The following is an 18289-nucleotide window of genomic DNA, read 5'->3' as shown; positions in this document are numbered from 1 at the left end:
GTTACTTTAAATTCAAAGTAAGAAATATCCATTTAAATACATCTGTGGGTGATAACCTCCATCTGCATCCCTTTCTCGAACTTAAAATTCAAAAAATGAAAACAAGTATTAATGCTTTTGTTTCTGAATTAGTACAATCACTGACATGCTAGATGCTTCCACTGTTAGAATACACCCTTAAAAATGGAAAGAATGACTGCAGGAGCTGTAATATCCAGTATCACAGCAAACATCTTTGCTCATTTCTAAAGTATGTATATCATACCTATTTGGTAGCTTTAAAATGAAAAATAAATGCTTTTCTTATATAAAATACTTGGTTTAAAAAGGCAATTTATCTTGCATCCTAAAATTTAAGCCCTTTAACAAAGTTACCCCCTTGGGCCTTTCAGAAAGATAGCTATGCTAAAGTATTCTAAACTGGAATTTTTTTTATGTTTAGTTATACTGGTAATTTCTAATGGATGAGATAATATAACTGGCTTTCATCTCTTTGCAATGTTTTCCATATATTCTGGTAAAAATTATACATCCAGGCATCCTTGTCTTAGAGGAATTTTAAATAAATCTAAATAGCACTATATACAATTATCCCTCATAGCTTAGTTTCCTAAAACAGATCCATAAGCTAAGTATGCTTAAACTGTGTATCAAGAAAAATGTAGAGCCTCACTGAAATAGAAAAAAAAGGACTCTGTTTATATCACATGTTAAGTACTAGTTAGTTACCTGTATTGATACGATTTGGGGAGCAGACAACCAACAATCGGCATTTTCACAGTAGATTCAAATGTTTCATAAAACTTGGAAATCTGTATAATTTGTAATTACCAATGAAAATCTAAAGTTTCCATTTGGGAAAACACAGCCAGTGATGGTGGTAATCCTACATTCTGAGAACACAGAACACCTCAGAGCTGCCAAAACTGTGTAGGACTCTCTTAATACAAAATTCTCAGGACAGGGGGTGTGCTAAAACACTTTCAACCAACAAATCTCCAAATGGTTCTGATATATTTCTTCTCATTAACCCTACTTCTTTCTTCCTTTTCTTCCTTCCTTCTTCTTCTTATTTTTTAAAAAAATAACTCTTAGAACTGAGGGCAACAATGACTCCTGGTCATAATTTTACGGATTCTTTGTCTTATCCATTAAGATTTTAAAATTAACTTTTGAGATTTATCTACTGGTAGGCATAACAGTTTCCAAAGAATATATATTACATTAAAAATAAAAATTCCTGACCTTTCCAGTTGAGACACAGCAGTACCGCTATTAGTATCACAGTCTGTTGAAGAAAGTAATTCAACCTATTAGTAAAGAAGCATAAATAATGGAAGGCCATCATAATCTGTATATGTTGATTTTCCTGAAGGTACTATACCTATGTTTGGGAGCAAAGAGGAAACAACAGGTTCATGAGTGAGAAAAGGAGTTGGAAACAAGTTAAAAACAGCAGAATATTCAAACAGACAGAAAGAACATTAGCCTAAAAAAAATCTTCAATGAGTTCACTTTCCCTTCCTTTACATTTGTAGGGGATAAAAGAAGTTACAGAATTAGCCAATTAAAAAAAAATGAAACAAATCACTATAACTTAGAAAAATTTTATTATTAACAACTAGCACCCAGACAAAACTGAGATCTTGTGTTTTGAATAAGAAACTGTATTTTCTTTTTCTAACCTAATCAGGTGTTTTCATAATTATTAAACTTTGGGTATATACATAGAAAAAAAGAGTTACTCAAAAGATCATTGTTCATGGACTCATGAGTATTTAGGATCAAGGTCAGTGATGCTTTAATGGCACCAGGTAAAAACATATATTCCAGTCTAGAGTATCATATATATTTCAACTATAAACCACGAAGTTTCTTTCTTTTCTTTTCTTTTTTTAGCAGCAAGAGGTAATAGTCATTAATTTAAGGTTTTTAGTTTTTCTTTAGTCTTAACAATTCTTTTTTTTTTCCCCAAATAGATTTAAGTCATAGATCATCAGTTTATAGACTCTCCTCTACTTCTACATTATTGCTTACATTGCGTAAAAACTATCCTAACTGCTTTTAATATGACATTTGGCAATGTCTTAAACTATTTTGGAATAAGGACAATTTATCACTGTCATATGGGTATTTTGTAAACAATCGCAGTTGGGTTAAGAATATAGCCTTAACAGAGAATTCTTTATTTTGTCCAAAACAGCAGAATAAAAACATCCTCAACAATACACAAACCTATGTATAAAATATAGAACATCTCCAGTATATCTCCTTTTCATGGGATCATGCCAAGTATAGGCAAGAGAAAACTGATTTAGGCTACGACCCAATTAGCCAGGCATTAACATTCAAAGACCAGGTAAACAATAATTTTATCCAGAAAAGCAGTATGAAAGAGTTCCTATAAAGCCGAGATTCGCATACTATATTCTCTGTTCCTGGTCATTTCATGCACAAGTTGACTATCCTTAACCGTGGTTCTTCGCCTTCTTTCACAGAAGAAAGATTATTTGGAGGAGAGGTACTATAAAGGTACAGGGAATACCTATCCCAATACCAAATTTTCACCATGAAAAATTATAGTGACAAAGCTTAAAAAAACAAAACAAAACACGTGGGATTTCAGAAGTATATACCCTAATAATTTTTAAGAAAGCTCACCATAAATACTTCCAAAAACAACAGGCTTTACAAAAGACTGTACAATATCCTGTGTATAGGAGTAAACATCTATTCAGGCCATTTGCCAGATTCGTTCAGTAATATGTTTCTGGTGTACGCTTTCATTTCAGGAAGGTCAATAATCATCTGATTTCTTCTTGACCTAATGATCTGTTGTTAGCCTACTCCTGATAATGGAAGAGGAAACTGATACAAGTTTTAAGTCAACTGGTTCTCCTTAAGTCTCAAGGTTTCTATTATATTTCAACACCATGTTATTGTGCACTTACAGAAGCAATCTCTCAGTCATGAAAGATAAAACATCAGTTGCAGAACTTACAAAGTAAAAAGGGAAATTCTTTCCCAAACGCTTTTTTGCTTAAAAAGTTAAATTAAATTCAAATGTACAAGACCAAGCACAGGCACTTTCCAAAAATCAAAAATGAAGCCAAACCATGAAATTACTCAATAGTTACAGAAGACAGCTCTGATTTTGGGGGGTCCTCTCTGGTTGCCTCGGCACAAGCACTGGTCTTTGGCTGCCCTGGCATTTCCTCCTCTTTTTCTGTCAGCCCACCAAGAGACCCCAAGGGAAAAGTGCTTTCACAATTCTGGGTCGAGGAGACCTGTGAAATTACAGGCATCTGAACAGAGGAGTTGTTTTCAAAACTGTGTTCTCCAAGATCATATTGAACAAGGGTCTCTTCTTGCTCCTGGTTTAAGTAGTCCGGTACTAGGAAATCACTAGGTAAGAGGCAAAGGATGAAACAGGGAGTTAATTTTCAAGCCAGTAATAAATAAGACACAATAAAAAAACCTGATTTGTAAAACAAGATTGGGATTTTTCATTTCTCTAATTTTTGAATGAAGATTAGAACTCAGGAATTTTCAATTTCTAAACTTTCCTAAATATATGAACCAAAACCATCCATTAGAACCAAAGTATATCAACTCTCCCTACCACCAAGAGAGATAAGATTATCACCTTCAGTGTCACTCTGGACACCTAAACAGCCTTACTTGTTCTATGTAGAAGAGTTTTTGTATACAAAACAGATGAAAATAGCATGTTCATTTAAACAAAGATCATTTGAATAACTTATGCGTAACCTTTCTTGGATTATACACTAATTATAAGGTATATAAACCTAGCTTTTTATTACTTCCTGGATATAAATTAGTTAAGAAACTAAATCCTCAGGCATAAATGACCTTTTATGTAATCTACTATATAGAGAAATGTAAAAAACTACTTAGATGCTTGATTTAAATCTTTACTGTTAAACAAAAAAAAAATTCATTACACTTTATAATGTCAATAACTAATATACTTAAGGTTATTTTATAATTTGTCCACTATTAATAAAAAAAATTGAAGTCTGCTCATCTGCAAAGCAATTTAAGATGTCCTATGTTATATTTTCTAAAAAGTCTTCAGGTGTTAAACAAGAGTAGAGGATAGAGGGCTCAGTACAGGGAAGATACAGAAAACAGGCGTGGTTAACTGAGACACTATTTTAGTCCGGAACAAAGTTTGTTATGTCATGTATAATCTAGGTTTAGTGATATGATAACCAGACACCCAGAGTTAGAAATGATTACATTAAACAAAATGTCTGGCTTGAAGAGAAAAACAAAATCTATGCAGGAATAATTTACTGAAAAATAAGATTTAAAAAATGAAGGCAGTTAAAAATTTAAGATTTGATTTTATAAGAAACTAAGGATTCCTACAGATGTACAATTCTGATAAAGTATTAAAAATAGACAACAGAGTTTTATATCTAGAGGAGACCTTAGAAATCATCTTTAAAGCTTACATTTTATCTTTCTCTACGCTTCAAGCTGCTTCATCTGTAAAGTGACGTGTTAAATCATAACACTAGTTAGTGGCAGAGCTAGAACCAGAACCTGATCCTTGGATACCCAATAAATCAGAAAGGTAGCTCTATTGTAAGTTTTTTATATTAAAAGCATGGAGCTCTAAACTGAAAGAAAAAAAGGAAAACTTCATTTGATGTAAATTATCATATCCATTATAGTTGGTGTAGAAGTTTCTCTCTTACTATTTAAAGAAAAAAGAGAGAAGTGGTCAAGAATTTAATTAACATCCAAAGAGTCTGAAGTAATCCACTATCACTAAATATCATCTGACACGGTATAAATTCTCCAATAAGGTCTATTTTAAAATGTACTACAGAATTACTTTAACCTTGTATTTAAAAAAACAACAACAAAAACCCACAAAAAAACCAAAACAAGCTGGTAAGTAGTCTACTTCTGTAGGAAAAGATTTCTAATGCCAACTATAAATGTATTTAAAATTGTTTATACTTAGAAGGATCAGCAAAATTTGATCAGATCAGGAGATCAGAGCATTATTGGATAGTGGGAATTTAAAAGGAATGTGACTGATTAGCTGGCAACCTGATAAAAAAACACAGCAGGCTGCCCTAAAAGCAGGAAAAGAGAGTTTAGAAAGCAGTTTTCCTGGTTCGGTTTTCGTTGTGCACCTCACCTGCTCTGGAAGTAGTTTGCTAGCTCTGACGCTTCATGGTTCAGACTCCTCAGGTGCACGATTAAATTTCCAGAGTTGGTGAACATGGCGCCACATGTTTTGCACTCGTAAATCCGAGGCTTGCGGATAATGTGCCGGGAAACCCTCATGTGGTGTTTATATTCCCCGAAGGAAGTGAAAGTGGCACTACATATCTGGCACCGGAAACAGCGTTTACCTTCATGCTTTAGGCGATGCATCTTTAGCGAGTAAGCCCTGGTGAACTTTTTCCCACATCGGTCACACTGAAATGGTTTAATTCCTATAAAATAAAGCAAAACAAAATATTATCTAAAAACAAAATAAGTGGAAATGTCATAAACCTCACAGATTTCTGAACTGTAATTCTGTAGCAAGAGATAATCTGAAAAGACAAAAATCATCAGCAAAAATGAGTTCCAAACTCAGCATCTCAGAAAAGGTACAGAACATCTAAGAAGTCACTAGTGCTTGAAAAAAGAAAGCGAGAAAGAAAGGCACCATGGGGTGGGGGTAATCGAGGTAATATATACTCCAACAGATTTTTGAACGCTTCCCAATCTTGTATTTTATAGACTTCAAAACACAGTTTAACCAGAGTATTTAAGCAGAGCCTAAATCTTCACATAACATTACTTCATTTCATTAAAGTAGTGAGGTTTATATTGAGAAGATGTGAAAATGATCAGTACCTACTCTTCATTTCCTATCTCAAGAGAAAAATGAGAAGAAAAAAGGTAAATTCTAACATCTCTGAACATAATTAGTGATTGTAACAGAACTACTACTTGATTGAGTTTTGGGGTATTTAATGTAACAGTGATGGAAAAAATATGTAGAAATTAATATATGAAATATAAAGTATATTAATGGTCCCTTCCAATTCATTATCACAGTTTTAGCAAATAAAATTTCAATAAACCTTCAAAACATCATCTGTTGATTCAACAAAGTCATAGGGAATTAGTGTTAGCACAGGGATTGTTAGACCTATCTAAGTGAGATAGTTATACAGCTGAGAATAGCAGTAAAGATTTCTTACTTTATCAGAGGTCAGTGTTCTACCCGCAAGGATTTTACTGCCTTTATGTGAACACTTAACTTAAATTTCAAATATGTTTTACACATCATTTATCCAAAACCTCTTTTACACTAAAAAAATACTACAAGGCTGACTAATCAGGGCACAGAGAAATTTAGGATTGTAGAATTAAAATTAAATTATTGTTATTAATTTTTTAAAACACTTTTTATTTGGAAATAATTACAAACTTAGAGAAGTTACAAGAAGAATAGTACAAAGAACACCAATATACACCCTGTTAACCCCATTTGCTTTACCGTATTTGTGCTTTTCTTCCTCACACATACACACACATGCGTCTGATATCTTTTTCATTTACATATTACACCCGACCCAAGTCTTAATGAGAATACTGATGCCTGTAAGCAAATACATTTCTGACACTGCACCAATTCAGCAATGGACCTATGTTTATCTGTTCTCACTAGACTTCCCAGAGATAAACTTTTTTCTAACTCAAAAGCATCTGTTTACTGTTTTTAACTGGAATTTCAAAATAAAATGTTTTGGAGTGCTCATTTATGCCACAATAGGGATGACGACATTACCTGAGTGGATGAGCATGTGCTGTTTCAGGTTCTGAATACGGGTGAATCGCACCCCGCATGTTGGACACTGAAAAGGTCTATCGGGACCATTTGGACTTGGCCGTTCTGTGCTGCTGGTGGAAGGAGCAATGTAGAGTTGGTAGGGATACTGAACATTTTCCAATCTAAAAAACAGACCAAAGAAGGCAACCAGGCTCTGATTTTTAAGTTCAATAAACATTTCTGCACAACTTTAAATGAACAACAACAACAAAAAAACACTTTAAGACTTTTTGAAGCAGTTTAAAAGTTAAGATTACAAGGTTCATTTATAACAATAGGAGAAACAATGCTATTGTCCAGAATGTCAAGTATCTTAAGTTAAGCAAGGATGTATGACCAAGCACATATCATAAACGATTTTACTTTAGGTATCCTTCATCTCTCTAATACTTCCCTTCCTACTACTGCTTTAATTCAGGCCCTCATCAATATACGGCTGAATTAGTAACTCCTTCTCTTTAGCCCCACACCCCTTTAATCCATCCTCACTGTTTCACAGTGATCTCTCTCATTAAATCAGTCCCCGGATAAAAATCCTGCGATGGTTCACTGTTATCTTCAGAGTGAAGGCAGACAAGACTCCGCATGATCTGGGTCTGTGTACTCTTCCAGCCTCATTTCTTGTCATACTCCCCAAACATACCCAATACCAAGCAGTTCCTCCTTAACAGTTCTCTCTCAGTGCTGTGCTTTCATATATTTAACTTCCTTTACGTGCCTACCGTTTCTGCCTAGATAACACGCCCAGCCGTTTTATGAAATGTACCCAAGAAGTTACCTCCTCCTCCCGAAAGCCTTCTTTGATTCATCAGTGGTTTAGGTAGGTACCCTCCTATGCAGAGTGACAGACCCCTCTGCAGATGACTCATGATTATCTGCTTACTTGTCTGTCTTTAACCTCTTCCCCCTCCCCCAAAGTTGGCTTGATCTCTTTGAGGGTAAAGGGTTATTACGCTTCATCTCAATATGCCCACCACTCCGCACAGTATCTAGTATAGAACAGACAACCTCATTAATGTTTGAAATTAAGGAATCTAGGCATATTTCTATTTGTTTACACCTTCATTAACTTATTCAAATGACTCTGGTTCATAACCTGCTCTATCAGGTTTAGCTATTCAAGAACAATAAACCTTGTTTGAGTTCTTTGAATCCTTCAAGTTTTCAACAAATACACTTTTTAAGTCTGTCCCGGACTCTAAGAGGAGGAGTTAATTCAGTGAAGTCTATATTCATTGGTCAGAGACAGACAATAAACACTCGAGAAAATGATCAGAACAGAGAATTAAAACAGAGTGATCCAATAGCGATCGGTGCTGTTTTACTTTAGACTGGTGGTCAGGAAAATCTTCCTTGAGAACTGACACTTAGACAGTGATCTGAATATTCAGGAAAGAGTGAGCAGTGTGGAAATTAGGAGAGAAAGCATTTCAGGCAGAGTAAAGGCCCTAAAATGGCAGACAGGCCCCAAAGCCAGAACAAATATGGACTAGAAATATTCTAGGAACTGAAAGAAGGTCAGCGTGGCTGGATATGGGTATGCAAGGAGGAGTATGGTCTGAAGGAAGTCCTATCAGGTAGGCCTTTAAAGGCATAGTGAGGAGTTTAGATTTCAAGTGTCAATCTACTGGAGAATTTTAAGAATCTGCTACTTAGAACAGCAACATAATCTGACTTAATTTAAAAGACAAAATCATTCTGGCTGCTACATGGAGAATGACTGGAGTAGGGGAGAATGAAATCAGGGGCCAGTTGAAGGTTACTGTAGTAAAGGCAAAAGATGGTGGTGACCTGGGCTGGGGTGGTAGTAGCAGAGCTGGAGGAGAAGTGGACTGAGAAGGAGGAGAAGTATATTTTGGATGCAGAGCTGACAGGACTTGCTTAAAGATTAAATATGGTGGTGGGAGGTGAGGGAAAGAAGGATCAAGTATAATTCCCAGAGACAATGCTTGGGAAACTGGGGGGATGATGGTGCTGTTTACCGAGACAGGAGGACTGGAGGAGTGGGTCTGAGGGGAGGGAAAGGCTAGAGTTCTGTCTTGGCCATATATGAAGTCTTGGCCCTGCTACATCTATGTGAAAATTATCAAGCAGGAAGGGTCAATGTGAAGATAATGACTTGGGAACCATGAGTACATAGATAAGGGTTTGGTAAACTTTTTTGGTAGCAGGTCAGATGTAATTAGCTTTGGCTTTGCACACCACATGATCTGTTTCAACCCCTCAACTCTGCCATCCACAGACAATACGTAAACAAATGAGCATGTCTGTGTTCCAATAAAACTTGATTTACAAGTAAAGGTGGTGGCTGGGATTGGCCTGTGGTCCACAGCTTGCCAACCCTTAATATAGATACTATTTAAAGCAACTGGGCTGGGAAGTCTTGGAAATGCCAAAAAAAAAACCCTTGTACTATAAGTTGTCTAATTTATGTGGCTACCTGATGACTAAAAAATATACTAAAGGGAGGTCGCAATAAACTTTTATATAATTCCCAGATAGAATGCTTGGATTTAGAGTTACAAGCACAGCCCTTACAAGAAAACTATGCACTGTTAGTACTAACCGATCATCATCATCTGCGTGAGCACTGGTGCTGGAAGTGCTCTGAAGTGTAGGTAACCCTTCAGTGACGCCTTCATCTACTGAACCTGTGAATAAAAAAGACAGCTGTCAATACTTTGGTGTAATAAATAAAGCCAAGATATAAATTGTAAGCTGTGTCTCCAAGCCTCTGAACAGATTATCTAATGTATATACCCTGAATTACTGGTCAGAAGTAGTAGTGTTCTATAACTTTTTAACTTTTGTTTAATTTTTACATTTTATTTTATTATTTGGCTGCATCAGGTCTTAGTTGCAGCACACGGGGTCTTCGTTGCGACGTGCGGGATCTTTTGTTGCGGTGCATGGGCTCAGTAGTTGTGGCACACGGGCTTAGTTGCCCCGCGGCAAGTGGGATCTGGATTGAACCCGCATCCCCTGCATTGGAAGGGGGATTCTTAACCACTGGACCACCAGGTGAGTCCCTACTTCTATTTTAATTAAATGTTGATGTGATTTAAAAAAATCACATGCGAAACAACAGCCTTATATCACTACTGAAATTATTTCAAGAGTATTTCTTTGATATAAATTTTAGAAAGAAGTAGAGCAATTCAAATGTAAACTAAACAAAAATTCACATAAAATTAAGTAATGTTGTAACAATCATTTAAGGAAGCATTGACAAGTTTTGTTTTTTAAAACTTATTTTATTGTGACATACAACTTACTTGTTGTACACACAACTTCTACACAGAATTAGAAAGACAGCTGTAAGGTGAACATCTGTGAAACCTCCTCACAAACCCCCTAAAACACTGGCAGCATCCTGAAAGTTCCCATTACCCTTCTCTGATCGCAAACCCCTCCTTCCAGGAGGCAACCATCAGCATCCTCTTTCACGGTAATCATTTCTTTCCTTTTCTTCTTATCCTGCTTCCTTTTATTTATTTTTTATTTTCATTTGTTTTTGGCTGCGCTGCTCCGCTTGCTGGATCTTCCCCCAACCAGGGATCGAACCCGCGCCCTCGGCAGTGAAAGCGCAGAGTCCTAACCACTGGACCGCCAGGAAATCCCCTCCCCCTTCCTTTTAAAAAGTAATTTTACCTCAAATGCATGTTTCCATAAACTAGGGGTTGTTTTATGCTACAACACAGCTGAGCACCATCGAGGGTTGCTTTCACTCCAGTGGCAGAGTGGAGCAAGTGAGCTTGGGACAGAGGTCAAGTCTAAAATATTTACTATCACGCCCTTACCACGAAGAGTACGCAAGAGTACATACCATTTAATGGTGTCTGCTTTAAACCTTACATAAAATGAGTCACACTGTATGTATTCTTGTGTCTTGCTTCTTTCCTTCAATATTGTGGACTTATCCATGTTGTTACATGTAAATGAAGTTAAGTATTATTCATCATCTATCCAATTCACTCTTGATGGACAGTTTCAGGCTACTATGAGCAACACTGCTGGGAATATATATATATATATTTTTCGTTCCCGACCAGGGATTGAGAACGCATGCCCCCTGCAGCGGAAGCGCAGAGCCCTAACCACTGGACCGCTAGGGAACTCCCTGCTGTGAATATATTCAAGTAACAATGCACATACACATGCTTTTTTTTCTAGGGTATCTATATCAGGAATGGACTTGCTCGTTCATAGAATATGTATTTTTTTAACTTCATGTATTTATTGAACCCCTCTTCTGTGACATGCCTGTTCAAGTCTTGCTATTGAGTTGTCCTTTTTATCATAAGAGTTCTTTTCATGTTTGTAGGTAAAAGATGTTACAAATATTTTCCCCTCTTACATGGCTTGTCTTTTTACATTTTCTTTTGATGACCGAAAAATTTATATTTTAATTGAATTGATCAGTCTTCTCCTTTATGGTTATGGCTTTCAGAGCTTGTTTTTAAAAATCCTTCCCTATCTCAAATTACCTTATGAAAGATCTAGGTTTTGCCCTTGGCACTTGGGTCTTTTCTTTAACACACCTGGAGTTGATTTTGTGACGGAACACAGTTACTGGAAAGTCTGTCTTTTCTTCTCTGATCTGCAGTGCTCTGAAAGCATGGGTCTGTTTCTGGGTTCTCTGCTAGTTCCCTCTGCTGGTCTGCACTTGCATGAAGGCCACACTTTAGTTACTGTAGCTCTATAATAAATCTTGATTTGAGGTGGATCAAATCCTCTCACCTTGTTCATTTGCTCCCTGAACATCTTGGCTATTCCTGGCCCTTTGTCTTTTTTACATTTTAGAATCAACTTGTTGAATATAAACGATAATAATCATTCCATTTCCCCCTTACAATTAGTTTGGAAATTACACAGTCTTTTCCTATTCACTTTACTGGTTGCTTTGGAAATTAGACACATACTTAACCAAGTCTAAAAACTTTTCCTTCCTCATGGACAACAGAAGGATCTTAGAACAGTTTAACTTCATTTCCCATACATACCCATTCTTCAATTTACAAATTATTGCCTGACGTTTTACTTTTGTTTTGATAAAGCCCCTACTCTTTAATATAAGCAATGTTTGTCCACATCTGTTCACATGTTTACCTTTCTTTGCTCTTCATTCTCTTGTGTATATTAAACCTTCCATCTGTGTTCACTTCACTTCTACCTGTAGTCTATCCTTAAACATTTCTTTAGTGATGATATACTGCTGAATTCTGTTTTCTTTGAGAATGTCTTATCTTCATTCTTGAAAGATATTTTCACTGTGTGTAGACATATGGATTGGTAGTTATTTCCTTCAGCATATGGAGGATATCACTTCACTGGTTTCTAACGTTATTTAAAAGTCAGATATTCTTCTGAAGGTAATCTGTCATTAATTGTTTTCCCGGAATTTTCTCTATAATGTGTCTAGGTTCATGTTTCTTTTCATCTTTTCCCAGTTTGGGATTTGCTGACCTCTAATCTATGGACTGTTGTCTTTCTTAGATTCCGGAAAATTCTCAGCCATTCTCTCCTCTCCTTTTAGGACTTCCGTCATACCTATGTTTGTACCATCCATAACCTTTACCCTCTTTTACACCTGTAGTCTCTACCACTGTCTCTGTGATGGTTAATTTATGTGTCAACGTACTGGGCTAACGGGTGACCAGAGGGCTGGTAAAATATTATTTCTGGGTGTGTCTGTGAGGGTGTTTCCAGAGAGATTAGCATTTAAATTGGTAGACTGTGTAAGGAAGATCATCTTCACCAATTGCAGGTGGGTATCATCCAGTCTGGCGATGGCCTGAACAGAACGAAAAGGTGAAAGAAGGGCAAATTTGCACTCTGCTTGAGCTGGGACATCCATCTTCTCCTGCTCTTCAACATCAGCACTTCTGGTTCCTGGGCCTTTGGACTTGGACTGGGATTTTGGACACTAACAGGCCGGCAGTTCCCAGGCCTTCGGCTTTGGGCTGGAACTACACAACCGACTTTCCTGGCCTCCACCTGGCAGACAGCAGATTATGGAATTTCTAATCCTCCATAATCATGTGAGTGAATCCCTCCTAATAAACCTCCTTCTGCATATCTATATATATCCTACTGGTTCTGTTTCTCTGGAGAACCCTAATAGTTTCTCTCTCTGTGCAGCACTCAGGTGATTTCTTCTAATTTATCTTCTGATTCACCAATTCTCTCTTCTGCTGAAATCCAATCTGCTGCCAAAATGTTTGATATCCATGTTTCCTGCGTGCTCTGGTTGTTCTGACCGTGGTTACTGTCCGTGAAAATTATTTGCAGGGGACTGATTTGCTAAGGGGAGGATGAATATACCCTCTTCCAGAAAAGCTTTCTGTTTGCCCCTGCTAGGTTCCTAGAGGGCAGGCCCTATCTAACCCAATTCACTGTTTGAGATTCGTTGGCCTACCCATGCAAGGAGTAAGCAGGATGTAAATCTGCAAGAGGCTGGTCTGTGCCTACCACTTCTCAGGGATGTGTTTTTCCCTTTCCCTTTTCATCTCTTAGTCGGCCCACTGCCAAGGCAGCTGTTTCTAGAGTCCCCTGGAGTCTGGAGGAAGGGGAGCAGGTTGAGTCCTAGTGCTTAATGCGTGGAGCAACTTCTTTAATAAGACTTCACAGCTTTCATATGCTCTGGGTCGACCTCTGTTTCCCTCACTCTTCGACTTGATGAACCAAAGCCCTCTTGTGTTTTGGCAAATGTCTTACGGAAAAACTGGTTTTAGTGCTCTGGTATGTACTTACCTCTCTGCGTCAGACTCCCCCCTAAAATTAACCTGGCAGTTCCCTAACCATCTTTTCAAATACTTTAAAACGTGACTTAAAATAAAAAGATCACGTTGTTTTCAGTGGGAGGGTAGATCTAACCAGCCTCGCCTGTTCTCATCAGGTACTAAACCTGGCCAATGTCTTTACGGCGTGCGAATAAGCTGTGCTGCCCCAAGTAAACAAACAAGCCTTTGCGGCTGTGCAGTCCTTACGGCCAGCACTCTTCTGGTTGCAGTATTTTAATGAAAGCTAAAAGGTACTAACTGTAACAGTTGTACAACACCATATACATGTGAACATTTAATAAATATCATGTTAACAGATACATAGGATGAAACTTCCTCCCAATGAAAATTTTGAATCCGATACTTCAGTTTTCCCCCTTGGAACACCTGAATTTGCTGACATTAGGAACCGAATACATTTTCCACTTAAGTAAAATTTTCCAAAAAACTAACCGAATCCCTTTTAAGGCATCCAAGCTTACTTTATTAAATAATTTGCACTAGAAAATTTGTGACACAGTTGTATTTTGCCTTGACTTCTTAAATAAATACTACTAAATATAATTCTTTTCTTGTTTCTTGATGACTCACGGTAATCATCAAGAACACCAATTATTATCCTGTGTTCTAATACACTGATAGAGGTTTTTGAAAGGAGACAAGACCCTATGCGTTTACATTCATCCCCAGCTGCACCTCTATTCCTCCTGTCCCCTCACCCCCATCTCGCCCTTACTGGTGTGTGTTTGGCATTTCTGTGCATGCCTTTTCTTTTTCTCATTCCCTTACTATCAAAAAACATTTATGTTTTTCCCCTATGCCTATTTATCCAACTTATTCCTGATCCTTCTCATTTGTTTTAAACCAGATGTGTGTTGGAGGACCAGATAATGTTGCATTTTGTTTAGGAAAGAGCTGTTCACTTGTCAGTATCTTCCCACTGTCACTTTTTTCCTTAAAGAGGGAACTAAACACTAACCTTTCAATCTGTCCTAGGATTAAAAACCGGAAAAATCCTGGTATTTGGATCTGGTCACCATGGACACACACAAAAATCTACTTTATAGTATTCTGCAGTTCTTCAGAACACAGGCAACATTAAAGCTTATAGGTAAAGACTTGCAAAAAAGGCCTGGAAGTGCAATTAGGGCAGGCCAGGAAGATTGATCTAACTGAAATTTGACCATCAAGTAAACTGTAATACTTTTAGGAGGGAGTAGGGTCATGGTGAGGTGGAAATGAAACCCACTATGCTTTGGATTGATTCTGGTGTTACCAGGAGTCTGCTTAAAAGGCTGGTCAAAAAGAACTAAAATGGAGTACAAGACATATCTAGCAGATGGTCCCTCTTAAATCTATTTCCATTCTAAAATACCTAAACCTTGGCCTCTAGATCCCTAATTTGATGGATAGTAAGCATGGAAAGTAAAACAGAGGGTACTCTCTTCTAGTCCATGGCACATTAAATGTGCCAAAAGCTAAAAAACACCAAGCTAAATTAAGAGTTAAAACAGACTTTTAGAAATCCATCCATACTGTGGACATTATAACACATAGTGTTATATCACTTATGTAACCATCAGCACAAATAAATCTTGTAAACATTTTCCTGAGATGGTGGTTTCTGCCCATGACAGCACAAGTAACCATATTAATTGGAATTTTTAAAATTTATTTATTTATTTATTTATTTATTTATCCATTTATTCATGGCTGTGTTGGGTCTTCGTTTCTGTGCGAGGGCTTTCTCTAGTTGTGGCAAGCGGGGGCCATTCTTCATCGCGGTGCGCAGGCCTCTCATTATCGTGGCCTCTCTTGTTGCGGAGCACAGGCTCCAGACGTGCAGGCTCAGTAATTGTGGCTCACGGGCGTAGTTGCTCCGCGGCATGTGGGATCTTCCCAGACCAGGACTCGAACCCGTGTCCCCTGCATTGGCAGGCGGATTCTCAACCACTGCGCCACCAGGGAAGCCCCTAATTGGAATTTTAATTGAACTGATTTAATAGCAGGCTATACCAGCAATTTTACTTTGCTGATGCGATAGTGATGTTTCTTAAATTATTAAAATGAAGTTTCCTTTCTAAACTATAGGGATTCTGGGACTTCCCTGGTGGTCCAGTGGCTAAGACTCTGCACTCCCAATGCAGGGGGCCCGGGTTCGATCCCTGGTCAGGGAACTGGATCCTGCATGCCGCAACTAAAAGAGCCCGCATGCTGCAACTAAAGATCCTGCGTGCTGCAACTAAGATCCAGTACAGCCAAATAAATAAATAAATAATAAAAATTAAATAAATAAATAAACTATAGAGATTCTGCTCTCAGTGGTAATGAGGACTAAGAATTCTGAATAGAACCCTCTCTCTTATAAAACAGTAAAGCTGATTTATAGAGACAATCAGCTTTATATGTTAAGGGCTATTTTATCAAGAGAGAATCTACTCTTTCATCATTAAGGAGTGCTGTATGATAGCTTCTGTTCCATCAAACTGATTTCTGTTTTCGCTAACCATTGTTTAAGTACTTAAGACACTTACAAAAACCCTTCTGGTGGTGAAAAATAATTACAGTGGTCCAGCCACTACTGCTTTTACCATGTTCCAGCCACAGTTCTACATATTTTAAATACCTCATTTCATACTTGAGAAAGAGGAACTGGCCTGGCACTGACACTTAGGAATGGGCCTGGTATTCACAGCTAGGCCTGGTGTTTTCTGTTGGACATAAAACAATCTTGCAGAACACCAACGTCAGACCCGATCACACTGGTCTCAAACACATAATTTTTTTTAAGCACAGACAAAAACAAGGTCACTGTGCAATCACAAAAATACCAAACCTCCCCCCCACCCTTTCTAGCTAATGGAAGTCCCTGCTGCTTTAGGTTTACTTTGGTCTGCATTCCTAGATATTTGTTAAGATTCTCAGTCACAGAGTTGTTTATGCTTTCCGACATCACCAGTCCCCAAGCAAACCCCACTTACTTGAATTGGATTGAACAAACAATCCTTTGTTCTTGCAGCTGTCCTGAAATCACGTAACACAAGCCCAAATCCTCTAATAAGTCCTTTCTAACACCCTCTTACTGAGAAGCCCTAAAGACCCCATGGTGTGTGATCTCCCACACTTCAAATGGGTACTGAACTCAACTTGTTTAATTCTAGGTATGCTCCTGGTGGTCTCTGGCAACAGGGCATTGGCAGAAATGAAGGGCTCATCGAGATTTGGCTGAAGGCCTTACTGCCTTGCACTGGCAACCTCGACAACAGAGTGCATATCTAAAAGTCCTTCTGAGGTGCAACCTGCCTTTGGCTGGGAGATAAGTTCATGCTGAACGGAGCTCAAATATTTCACTGAAGCCTTTCAGTGTTGGGCTTATTTTGCTTTCCTAGAAAAAGGTCTTTGGGGAATATTTTGTTTATCCAGTTGGACTTGTCATTGTTCCCTGACGAAACTGTTTTCTGGCCTTCTAACACCTGCTCCTATGATCTATCTACCTAGTGTTGACTCTTGTCTACAAGAGAAATACACTGTAATGAGAGGATGGACAGACCCGATTAGTCCATCCGAACTGGCCCTGGAGGCTGAGTTCAGAAGATCTCCGACTGGCAAAAACATTTCAAAGCTTTACAAGGTATGACATATATGAGCCTTGAAAATATAATGGAAAGTGACAGAAGTCAGTCAGAAAAGACTGCATGTTGCATACTCTCATTTATATGAAATATCCAGAACAGGCAAATCTATACAGACAGTGTATTAGTAGTTGCCTAGGGATAGGGGTAGGACTAGAAGAGAGGCATTGTTAAGGGGTACACGGTTTCTTTTTGGGGGGATAATTACACAACTCTGTGAATATACTAAAAACCACTATAGCATACACTTTAAATGGGTGGATTTTAAGATATGTAAGTTGTATTTCAATAAAGATGTTTAAAAAAACCTTATTAGGACTTGACTTCAATTTTGTCTTTGTGTGAACTGCTTTGCTTAGTTTCAAATGCCCAGAACCAGGAGGTTTCGTCTGGTCCCTGGCCTCTGCAACTGGAAATAAAAAGTTACACAAGCATTCTTCTTATGGACCGCTGCAGTTCTCATGAGTCATCTCAATCTGAAACTGCATCTCTTCCAGGCCAAACAACTGTTTCCTTCATGTTTCCTCTGTAATACTAACACGTTACACTTATCTCTCAATTGACTCAATTTCACCAAGGACAATTTGGAGTTGGAAGTAGCCATTTCGCAGGGAGCTTCCGACATGAACAAGACTGTCCATCTGAGATACATCAATATTGTACCAACACTGGGGTGGGGATTTCAAGAGCTACCCCCATGGATATTTCCAGTGTATGGCCTTCCTGGCAATGACACAACCTTGGTAAGACAAAGATAGGAACCAAGCATTGACGTACATCTTTAAACACCTCCAAATGAGCTATGAGTTTGTTTGATTATTGTTTATTTTTAGGGTAGATTTAGCATGGCGTCCTCATGCTAAAGAGCTATGCTGTAACAGCAAAAGAAAAATTAATAGATTCCGTATTGCTGATTGGGGAAATCCCAACTACTCTCAAGTAACAGGACCACACATCACACTGATGTTGCTCTGAAAGAACTCTGTAAGCTGATCTTTTACTCA

General features: G+C 37.8%; 1 protein-coding gene across 4 annotated transcripts in view; it reads right to left on the bottom strand.

Moving 5' to 3' along the window:
- Nucleotides 1-2046: 2046 nt before the first annotated feature.
- Nucleotides 2047-18289, bottom strand: part of ZBTB44 (zinc finger and BTB domain containing 44) — a 70902-nt gene continuing 54659 nt past the window's right edge. For 2 of the 4 annotated variants that reach the window (XM_061203021.1, XM_061203018.1), the window contains 4 exons: nt 9438-9522; nt 6830-6993; nt 5180-5480; nt 2047-3405 (listed from right to left, as the gene is read on the bottom strand). In XM_061203021.1, the coding sequence (XP_061059004.1) occupies nt 3123-3405; nt 5180-5480; nt 6830-6845 (600 nt within the window). In that variant the 5' untranslated portion in view covers nt 6846-6993; nt 9438-9522 and the 3' untranslated portion in view covers nt 2047-3122. Of the gene's footprint in view, nt 3406-5179; nt 5481-6829; nt 6994-9437; nt 9542-18289 lie in introns of those variants that run through there. The other 2 variants (XM_061203019.1, XM_061203020.1) reach the window with 2 other exon arrangements.

The sequence above is a fragment of the Eubalaena glacialis genome, chromosome 10 (genome assembly GCF_028564815.1).
Source record: "Eubalaena glacialis isolate mEubGla1 chromosome 10, mEubGla1.1.hap2.+ XY, whole genome shotgun sequence".
Classification (NCBI taxonomy): domain Eukaryota; kingdom Metazoa; phylum Chordata; class Mammalia; order Artiodactyla; family Balaenidae; genus Eubalaena; species Eubalaena glacialis.
This window is presented reverse-complemented; position numbering and strand designations above follow the sequence as displayed.